The sequence below is a fragment of the Glycine soja genome, chromosome 20 (assembly GCF_004193775.1).
Source record: "Glycine soja cultivar W05 chromosome 20, ASM419377v2, whole genome shotgun sequence".
NCBI classification, from domain to species: domain Eukaryota; kingdom Viridiplantae; phylum Streptophyta; class Magnoliopsida; order Fabales; family Fabaceae; genus Glycine; species Glycine soja.
In genome coordinates, this window is record NC_041021.1 from 11,865,215 (window position 1) to 11,877,098 (window position 11,884).

Here is an 11,884-nt window from a genome sequence, read left to right on the forward strand (position 1 = left end):
AAACTTTGAAATGTGATTACTTGAAACTCGATGAAACTTATTTATAATATACTCTTCGTTCATTTTAAAAGAAGCATTCATTAATGAAATATTGTTTTTAAAGAAACAACTTAATTATAAAACACTTGGTTCCCATTAGACCATTAAAACACAAATAAAATTTAAGTATACATCCTTAAAATTAATCATTAAACAGTTTCAATGCATAAATATAAATACACTTTTACATCTTTCAAAATAAATACATAATACATTTGAGTCACATACCAGACACCGAAACATCATAAATTGAAAGCCTAGTTTCCCCTTTTTTATACAAGAAAGGGACTGAGGCTCAAAGCATTGACTCAATAAAAATCAAGCCTTATATACCCATTATATAACTCATGGATCATCTTCAGAGGGTCCTCCTTTCCTCAAATAAGTCAATCATTGTCTTTAGCTTTCTTGGCAACCTTTACATTCCATCTCCTATGATTGCACACGATTATTCTTCTCTATCTAAAAAATAAGGTGTATAGAGTAAGTCTCCCTCCTCGTCTAAACCAAAAACTAAGCAAACTTTTGATCACACGCACTCAAACATCAGCCACTTCAACATGGTACTCTCATGGGTCTCACTCGTAACTCCCACATTTACATAACTCGTCACACCTTGGATTCACTATCACCGGAACTCCCAAAACTTAGTGGTCTAAAATTATTTGAGCCAGATGGCTATTGAGAATACACCCCTTGCTATGGTACAATGATGGGGCTGTCACCAACACAATAATGGTTCTCATTTAGTCGGGGTTGCTGAGTTGACTTTGTAAACTCCTGTCACAACTTGAAGCCACACCTCCAAGGACAATCATGCGATGTGATCATTTCCTAGGTACCAGTCTGTGGACATCCAATCTCTAAAGACAAAATCCTCAATGACTTTCCCCATTGGGATTATTCTTTGTAGGTCTGTGTGGGTTCCTCTACCAATGGTACTAGGCGTCAATCATCATGAGAACATCAACACATAAAACGAAGATCCCATCTCTTTCACTATCATAGTAGTCAATTCATCATAATCTCGTCTCCCACCAACATAATCACAAACACATGCAACTCCAACATCACCTCCTTAACTATCCAACACAAGAAATTATCTTTCTAGAATGACATGTCTTCCACATCACAGTTATGCCTTGTTCCCACTGGTTTCATATGACAAAAACAGAAAAAGGATTCCTCATTTTCCTTCCATTTCTCCTAGGGGTGTCAAAAGGAACCACCTTGGCTCATTTTAGTTTACCCTGCCACTAGCTTGCCAAAAATGGGTCGGGGCGGGTTGGCCCACCTTCTAATAGTGGGTTGAAAATATTTGCCTGACCCACTTAGGGATGGGTTGGTGAATTGGTTGGTCGGTCCATTAGAAATGAAAAAAAAGTTTTAATATCTTATTTCATAAAATTAACTCAAGTGAAAAAATTTAGTTAGAGAACGTAGAAAACACCATGGTCTAGGAAAAAAAGGGAAACCTTCCATACCTCAAACTTTTCAAACTCCAAATGCAACAAAAGTGGGTTTGTTGTGCATATCTAGCCTCCCTCTTTGATTTATATAAAAATTATCGGGGAAAAATGATTTGTTGACACTTAATACTTAAAGAGAATGTAGAGAGAAGATGAAGAATTCTAAGTCTAACTTGAAAAAGAAATGAGAGAATGAGCACAAAGCAATAAAATGAGTGAGAGAGAGAGAAGCAAATTTTTTAAAAAGTGGTTCTCGCATTAAGGTTGGGGCCAATGCACCCTCTCTGGGTTAGGGGTCTATGTTTTGTTTTTCAATTGAGTCCATATGAACTCTAATTATATTAGGGTTAGGGTTTTTAGGATTGGGGTATTTGTCTTTTTTAGTTCTTCTATGTCACTATCAAACTCTTAATTGAATTGTAAATCAATCACACTCAATAAATTATTTTTCTATAGCTTAACTTATTTTATTTAACCCTTAATAAAACTATCTCCATTAAATTTCATTAATCATCTAACTTATTTATCATTTATGAGCCATTTCAAACAATTAATCAATTTTATTTAAGCAAACAAGGAATTGATTTAAAAAATTGAACTTAATTATATTTAATTAGCTTAATTTAAATTTCTAAATCATTAATTACCTTATAGCATTTAATTCACTAATTAAAGTCATTACAAACTCATTATTAAGTTATTTGTGATATTAAAGATATAATTTTTCATTTAGTCAAAAGTTCCACATATTTACCACAATTTCATTAATGCTTTGATAAAACCTATTCCCTTTGACTGCTTGACCAAAGTGAGTCTATCTTTGACTTTTTAAATTTTGAATTTTTCTCCATGATTTTTTAATGTCTATTTGTAGCCATTTTTTAAGTAATAATTTTTTTTAATTATTTGAAACACATTTTCCTTATTTAAAATGAATAAATCCCATATTAAATCATAATTAAATCACACAAGCACAAACTTATTGAGTCGTAATTTTCAGGGTGTTGCAGATATGCTCTACTCACATACCAATATGCACTTTTTCACATCAAATCTAGTGATATGACACAAACTAAAATAAGACACATATAAAAGACGCCGATATGCAGGACACAACACCAAAGTTATTTAATCAAATACGAAAATTCATATTTTATTCAAACCAATGCATTAAAAAACATACAAACAAGACTACATGAAAATCATTATTATCTAGTACTTGGCAAGCAAGTAGCTACATACCTTGTACTATGAGATACACTGAAAAAAGATAAATATATAACAAACACACATGCACAAATTTAAGCCAAAGGTAAAGTCCCATATGCTTCCCAAGCAGAGCAAAACATTGTCTATGGTTCAAGACCATGACAACACCTGTAATTAACAGAAGTTACCTCCATTGAACGCCCACATTCCATATTTGGGCACGGTATGTGGGCCAATATATCCGTTGGGTAGTTAGAAATTTCACTATGTTCACATTTTTTAGGACAATCCTTAACCTTGATGCTTTCATAGTACTCTTTGAAGGCAACATCAAAGCTCACTTCTTCATGCAACTTCCCATACCATATACCAAAATCTCTAACCGAGCGACACATGGCCTCACCTTGACCAAGGAGCTTTACATTGTACCCTTTGCTAAGAATGACCCATCCCTTAGGGTCTTGTTTGAGGAAGAGCAACCTCTTTATCTCTCTTGTTGCAAAGTCTTGCACCCCTTGATCACCACCCTTCATCATTTGTTGCTTCCTACTTGCAAGCAAGCTATCAATAGCGATCCAAAAGCGTGGCACAACCTTAGTGTCTTCCCTTCCTAGTTGGTATGATTCTATTGTGATATCTATTTGCAAACTGATTGAGTCAACATTCCTCTTCAATTTCTCCACGGCTGTTGTGAATTCTTGGATCCACATTATGTCTGTGCCTCCATAGATGAAGAGATAACGATCCTCCTCGATCTAATTTTTGCACATTATATAATTGTATCTAGATCATTACAATTTGAATAATATAGATTTCAAATTTGGGTGATTATTCAATTTTTATAACTGCTAACTAAAGTACAATACAAGTTTTATACTTAAAACAAGTATTATGTGTCTGTATATATAGATAAAGTGGAGGGGAAATATACACTAATAGTATAAAGTAATTAAGGAATGTTATTTCATATGAATGCTAGGTTGTATGAATTGCATGAATAAGTTATGCGAGTAATTTTTTTAAAATAAATACTACATTAAATATTAAAATAAAAATAAGCTTTTGACACAAATTACAGTTTCTTACAGGTTTTATGAAATTGTTTCCATATGATTGAACATTTACCAAAGTAATTTTACACTGTCAATCAATCATAAATCATCATATATGATATGTTAATTAACTTTTATAATAATTACTTTAAAAGTCAAATCAATCATAATTGTAATTGGTTGACAATATAAACATATTTTATGTTGTCAATTCATAGCCATTAACCTACACACACGTTACCATATGCAATGATTTCAACATTTAGTACTTACCAAGTCCCCTATTCTAGGGTTAAGCTTCGTCATTTCAGACCAGAACCAATTCCATTGTTGAGTAAGTCTAGTGTGATCAGAGGTTCTAAAAGGAAACCCATCAATGCCCCAGACAGATATAATTTGCTTTGTATCAATGTTCTCCACCCTTCCCTCAGGACTTATCAATGGGATAATAGACCTTTCCTTGTAGTTAAACACCTCTCTAATAAGCTTGATGCCTGTTTCAAAATTAAAATGTTTCACCACATACCATCCAAACTTAGTACGTTGTAATTTGGTTTCTAATGTTTTCCTACGTTCCTCGTTCCATTCATCCACAATGGGGATCCACAAAATCTTGAAATCGTCCTTCCTGTAACCCTCAACCTCTCTTGGTTTCTCCTTCAATTTCTCGTATATTGATTTTAGAAGTAGGGTCTCCTCTTCAATGCTATCAAGGCCAGAAATAAATAACAACACATGCTTCTTCTTGAACTCTTCAATTTTAATCTGTCATAGTAAGAATACATTCAACTCAAGAAGACTTTATTCACAGGGTTGACCCAACGACAAGTTAGGCCTAAAACAAATTTTAAGATAAATGTTTTGCTTTAAATGAGAAAACTATATAGAGTCTTTTTGCCAACATATGTGATATTCTTTTGGCTTAAATATGTTTGAGACCTCTAATATATATATATATATATATATATATATATATATATATATATATATATATATATATATATATATCTTATTTTTATTTTGAGTCCCTAGTAAATATTTTCGTTGTTCTGAGTCCTTGATATATTAAAGATTTTGTTATTAGTCTCTGCCGTCAATTAAGTAATGATATGACACTATCTCAATGGCTATTCTAATATACGTCAATCATTGAGATGATGTCACATTATCACTTAATTATTGATAAAGATCCAAACAAAACTTTTAATATATAAAAGATTTAGACCAACAAAAAAGTTTATTAGGGACTCAACAAAAATCAGGTATATATCATACACCTAAACTTATTTAAGTCAATTCTTTTTAATAAATGTAATCTTTTTTGCTTTATAAAAATTAAAAACAAATATTTTTTTTTTGTGGGGACCTAAAGTTTGTCCTTTACTTATTTTATCCTTGGACCAATCCCGGACTTTAATTAAAATGTTGATTTCACACTATCCAAGTGTCTAACCTGTTCTCCCGTGAGAATATTAAAAACACTGTGTCTTGATTCCCTGTTCTCTCCGGAAATGATGAGTGCTTTCAAAACCTTTACAATATCTTTACCAGTGTGAATCACAATGTTCTTACGCCTGGTGTAGTCTTCTATTCTCCCTGCAATTTGCACCCATGATAATTTCAATTCATCATCATCTTCATTATTAGTTTAGAAGTTGCATTAGGAATTGAAGGGAATAAGGTACGAGGTACATAACTAACCTATCTCCTTGCCACACATTTCCAGATGTTCCTTAAAATTTCTTAGAATGAGGTCAAGCTTGTTCTCAAAGTTTTTCGATAATTCATGTTTGTGAATCCTGAATAAAGCAATTGCAATCATTAAATTTGACATTAAAAACAGTTAAATCTGAGAAAAGAGACAATTACAAGTGAATAAAAAGAAAAATAATATTTCCTCAAGTCAAAATATACTGCTATTTTTTTTCTTCAAGACAAATTTGTTGTTTTAACTATTATATAAAAATATAGATTTAAATATATTTTAAGTTTCTTAAATTTGAAATAAGTTTATTTTGGTATTCTAAATTTAAAAAAGTTCTTTTTTTTCTCTTTGCTTAAATGTCCTATATCAAGATGTTGTCAAAATGAATATTTTGAAAAGAAAATATACATGTGATACAATGTTTAATAAGAGAAATATAAAAATCAAAGTGAGTTGACACCTAAACGACTTAAAATTCATTAATTACATTAGCAAAATCTCTAATGGATTTTGGACAAAAGACTTGGGGAATTTTTTTAAAATAATTTAAAGTTAGAGGACAAAAATAAATAGATTCTAAATTTATAGATTAAAAATATATTTAAGTAAAAAATATACAAACAACTAATTATTATTATTTTTTTTACATAAAACCAAAGTCATCATTGATAGTATAAATAATTTAATGTCTATATATTGATAGTCTAAAATTATTTTATATTATCATCCAATCACAAATTATTATTTTAATTATTTTAAAATAATTATTTTAATTATTTTAAAATAATTATTTTAAAAATTAATAAATTTATTATAAATGATATAAATGATATGTTATGATTGAATAATTGTGTATATATAATTTTTTTTCCTCTAATATAAATTAGGCGTTACTTACTTATGATCAGTGGTAAAGTCATCAATTTGGCCTGTACAAGTGACAAAGGTGAAGATTGCCCAATACACAACAACAGGGATCTCATGCAAAGTTTCTGCCAAGGTAGGCACATCCTTTATGTCATATCCTGCACTAGTTAGCCTCTTCCACTCAGTGATGCATTCAATCACTTGCATTACCTTCTTCACCACACTGTTGAAGAAAGTGAGATGTTGTGTGTTGTGTTGAATCATTAGAAGTCCATTCAAATCAGCCAATGATTTTTCAGACATCTGATATTGTGTGGTCAAGGGAAGGTACAAGAATTTCCCATATTCCAAAGCAAATGCTGCTTGAACAATAAGTGCTTTTGCATCCCAAGAATATGCTTTTAGTTGTTCCAGAATCAACATTGTTGTGTGGTGTGCGTAGTGATCACCACGAGCCGTGCACACCATCTACAAGTCCAAATGAATTTAATTGACATATTGTTAATATAATTTTTTTATGTTAATCAATCTATTAAAAACTAGTTTAAATATAATTAACATAAAATTAGTAGTTTTTTATTAAAAAATTCTGAAGGTAGTGTTTAGATAAAAAATTCAAAATTTTAAGAAGTTAAAATGTGTGAAATTTTAATATAATTATTTCAATTATTTATTTTTATTTTTTTAAATACTTTTGTTTGCATAAGTCATTAATATAAATTTCTTGTGTTTAAAAATCAATATTTAAATATAGTAATTTAACTTCTATCATATAAAAATTCCATTTTTTGTTATTTGAAATTATTCATTTTAGGTGTTATATGCATGACGTTTAATTCTTTATTTAATTTTTTTAAAAATCCAATAAGATTTCTATTATTTTAAAATTTCTTTGTATTTGATATCTAAACAAGTCATTTTGATATATTATATTTTAAATTTACTTAAAAATATTCCCCACCCAAACACAACATAATAGTATAAAAGGAATTTTACAGACAAAAAAATTAAACAGTAAATCAACTGCCACCCATGTTTTTCTTCATTTTCCCTCTTTTATTTAATTTTTAACCAATAAACAAGAATTAGTAACACTAACATGTTTCATACTTTACTTCGTAATATCTTTTTTTTTGTAACATATAGTATTACTCTTTTTAATTACATTACCATCTATTATTAGATGTCGACGACAGTGCATGGATTGTGAGTGTTTTCCAATTAAATTTTTGTAATAATGTGATTTATCTTCCCGTTACAACTTGCTGTATGGTATAAGTAGCGTCTGTGGTTTCATGCAGCCAGGTTTTACTTAGATCTGTAAAGATTAATAAAGAGAACAGAATAATTTCTGTTTGCAGAGTGGGATCTATTAAAGAGATCCTTTGCTAAGTCAATTACACACTTGGACAACATTATTTCAATAACTTTAATATAGTTGTTTGAAACTCAAAACTTTGCACAATTTTTCACTGAAAAATAATTAGGTTTAAATATTTTTTTCATCTTGTAATTTAATATTTTTAAAAATTTTATTCTTATAATTTTTTGTCCTTATAATTTTTTTTTTCATCCTTAAAAGAGTTTTAAGCAACACTTTAAACCGTAAAAAAAGTGTTTAGTACAGTAAAAAGTTATTTAAAGATCTTTAAGAATGAAAAATAAAAAAAAATATATTTTATAAAGATTAAAATAATTTTTTTCTGGAATAAAAATAAAAAAAATACTAAATTACATAAACAAAGAATATATTTAAATCGATTTATCCTTCTAGAGGAATAAAACTACAAAAGATTATAGTTTACGTATATTCGGCTATGTTACGTATACGTACACTACTTTGCATGAATGGTTTAATCAAATTTTCTAGTTAACACAAAATTAATAGAAATTAGCAATCACCTGGCAAGCAATTCGCTTCAGTTTTGCAGTAAGTTGTTGGGAAGTTATGGTCGTGTCTTCTCTGAACCGATCACTCAGTTGGCTACCCTGTGTCATACATTGATAAATTTTACTTACATATTATTGAGATACTTATTCATTAGAATTAATATAAATTTGAATTTTTTTTTAAATCACTTTGATTTTTTTAAACACTTGTCTAATTAAGTTGCACATAATTTTTTATTTTTAATTAGTTTTCGATCAGATGGACTTAACATATATATATATATATATATATATATATATATATATATATAAGTCTTGTAAATGAAAAAGGTAGACACTAGAACAGCTTTATTCCCTTAAATAAAACTTACAGTAGTTGAACCTCGGCAGTGATTTTTAGATACGGAAGGTTTCATAAAAATGAATTATATAGACATGATTGGTAAAATTAGTTTAAAAATTAGCTAAAGATTAAAAAATTAGTTAGAAGCTAAAAATTAACTTATTAGAAAGTATTTGATAAATAACTGAAAAATATAAAATAAAAAAATTAATAAAATTATGATTTATTTAAAAAGGATAATCAAGAAATTAGATAAATATATTAAAGATAAAAATAAAAAGTTATAAAAAATTAAAAACTAACATTTCAAAATATGATACTTCAAGTAACGTTTAAAAAATGTTAAAAATTATTAAGAAATTAAAAAAAATTATTTACCAAATAATTAAATAAACTTTTCAATTGATAAAAAAATTAAAAATAAACTGAAATATTTTTTCGATCATAATCATAAACTAATCAATTATTACTCCATTTGATTCATGCAAGACGTTGTAAAGGGTGTAACCCAAAAAATTAATTACCTTAGTAATCACGGTGTCCGTGATTTCAATGGAGTGGTTGATAACGCACGAGGCAACGGTGTGAAGAGATGTTACATCGCACTTCTCAACACAATGAAAATGGGTTCGGTAAACATTATCCAGAATCTGTTCGTCACTGAATTCAAATGGGTTTTGAAGCAAATTAGTCTTCCCTTGCTGCACATTATTAGTGCTTGAAAGTGACTTAGACATGTTGGTACGTGATTCACCCTAGATATCCTACAAGTCAATTTCAAAGTAAACAATGCCTCTTTCAATTGCATTGGCTTATTTATAGTTAGCAAAAAGAAAACCACATGGCTTTACTATGCCTAGGTAATGGCCCATATAGCACAATAAAAATGATTCGCTTCAGCATAGAAGGAACTAAAAGCATTGATATTATATTATGATTATCAAAACAAGAAAGCATCTATCTATGCAACTAATGAGTGTAACTTTTCTCCTGTATGATCCCTATTTTAGGAAAGTTGAAAATGAATTGTAAATATGTTGCTGTCATTTTGAATTTTATAATGTACCTACCCTTATGGCTTCTTGATGGTGAGTGGTGACTCTTGTACTTTTGTGATCGATCATGTCTACAAGAAAAGAATCGTGCAAATAGCGTAATTTGTAATATATATATATATATAATGGTATTGGTACAAAACAATTCTCATCCAAAGCGATGTCTAATTTTTTTTTATCAAAAATCATAAGTGCTTAGGAAAAATTTTGTGAAATTATTTTTCAATACACTCTTTTAGATATGATTTCTATTTTTTTTATTAAAATATGATCTCTATTATTGACCGAAAGTTATTAAAAATTATATATTTTTTTTAGATTTTACTCCTTATTTAATGAATCATTTATTATTTTATAAATTTTTAATAAGTTTTAACTAGCATGTATTAGAGTAACGTGTATTAGAGTGTAAAAAAAATATATTCCTAACACTTTTTTTAAATATAATATACCCGAAACATCCAATAAAGTATAAAGCACGTGCAATTGCCAAGAGTGGTCCAATTAGGTTTGATTAAGAAATAAGAGCATAATATATGATAATTGAAGTATTGACATGTTTGCCAAAAGCAACCTAGTGAAAGATTGATAAAGGGAGAGAATTTCACCTCTGGATTTGGTTTTGCTGAAGATTTTTTTTAATATATATATCTTGACAAAATCATATCTACATAATTTAGAATGCAAAAATGCATAGCCAAAAAGTTCAAATAATTTTATATTTTTGTACATTACGAGATATAGGAGTGATCGATAAAAAAAACGTTAATTTTTTTTTATATCTTATGTAGTATTATTTTAGTTCTCTCTATCACTACAAATCAAAATCGAATTTGAGTGAAACCATATATATATATATATATATATATATATATATATATATATATATATATATATATATATATATATATTGAATTGATTATTTTGTTTGATCTATTCATTTGATATTGTTGAATGATGGGTTAGTGAGACTCAAATATCTGTCATGACATTTTAATCAAATACAGTTCATAAAAAAGTTACACAAGGTAACAATATTACACAATTTTAATTAAAAATACTTTATTTAATCATATTATATTTCTGAAAGACTATAGAGTTCAGAATTTAAATCAAGTGCAATTATATGGGCTAAGCTATTTCCTTGCTGTGTGGTTGAACGTTGGATAAGCCAGACTCAAATACTTTCCCAGTGCTTTTAATAAAATGTTTAATTATTCATTTGATTTTTAAAAATGTACACATTCCTTACATTTTAATTTTTATATTGAGAAATTATTCATTTTAGTCTCTATGCATATTGTTTTTAACTCCTTTTAATGATTACATATATACTTTTTAGTATCCCTTTTATTTTTTATAATTTGAACAACAAGAACTAAAACAGATTAAAAATTATATGTATGAGAACTAACAAAACAAATAGTTTACGAGTGTAGTAATTAAAACATGAAGATTGTGTAACTAGGAGAAAATGGGTAATTAAATCTTAATAAATTAATGTTATTTAAAATGTTAGGCCTGATCTATTTAGGTAACACAAATTTTTATTAATATAACTAATAAGATGAAATTAATTATAGTTGCTTGATCTATTTAGATAAGGCAAATTTTTATTACAGAATTTCTACCGTACCTCCCACAAATTCGGGGGTTTTGGCACAGTTGATTATATATATATATATATATATATATATATATATATATATATATATATATATATTAATTCTTAAAATATTTTTAATTGATTAATTTATAATATCATTAATGGACTCAATGTGGCATCACGGATCGATGTGTTCGCACGGAAGTTGTCAATGGGCATGTACATGAAGTACCACTGGTTAATGGTTAATCCCTCCATAATCAATTTTCAAAGTTTTGCAATGTTTTTTCATCACTTAGAATCGTTGACTTTCAATTTACTTCTTAAACTGGGTGTTTACATTCTAGAAATCTCTTCAATTCGAAAATTGGTACAAATAATTACAACTTTTGTGAATTGATACTAAAATTACAATCTCGAAGGACAATATTTTCATATCATGAATCAGTACCTGCAAAACGGTGAGAAAGAGTTAAAATAAATTTAAAGAGAAAATTATTTATTTTAAATGAGAAATTTATATGTTGGATGTTTTCGTCAACATATGTAATTTTTTTTTATTAACATGTTACATTTTTATTTTATAAAAATTAATAAAAAGTATTTTTTATTAATAGACTTAAAGCATAGATTCTAGTTACTTTATTTT

The 11,884-nt window shown here is 28.2% G+C and overlaps 1 protein-coding gene across 1 annotated transcript; it reads right to left on the minus strand.

Annotated features, from left to right (window-relative positions):
* Positions 1-2,632: 2,632 nt before the first annotated feature.
* Positions 2,633-9,368, minus strand: LOC114402235 (protein SIEVE ELEMENT OCCLUSION B-like). Its single transcript, XM_028364729.1, has 7 exons — positions 9,099-9,368; positions 8,244-8,330; positions 6,373-6,809; positions 5,471-5,568; positions 5,223-5,365; positions 4,043-4,534; positions 2,633-3,472 (listed from the first exon to the last, which is right to left on the minus strand). The coding sequence occupies exons 1-7, from the start codon at positions 9,309-9,311 to the stop codon at positions 2,861-2,863; spliced, it is 2,082 nt and encodes a 693-aa protein (XP_028220530.1). The 5' UTR covers positions 9,312-9,368; the 3' UTR covers positions 2,633-2,860.
* Positions 9,369-11,884: the final 2,516 nt, after the last annotated feature.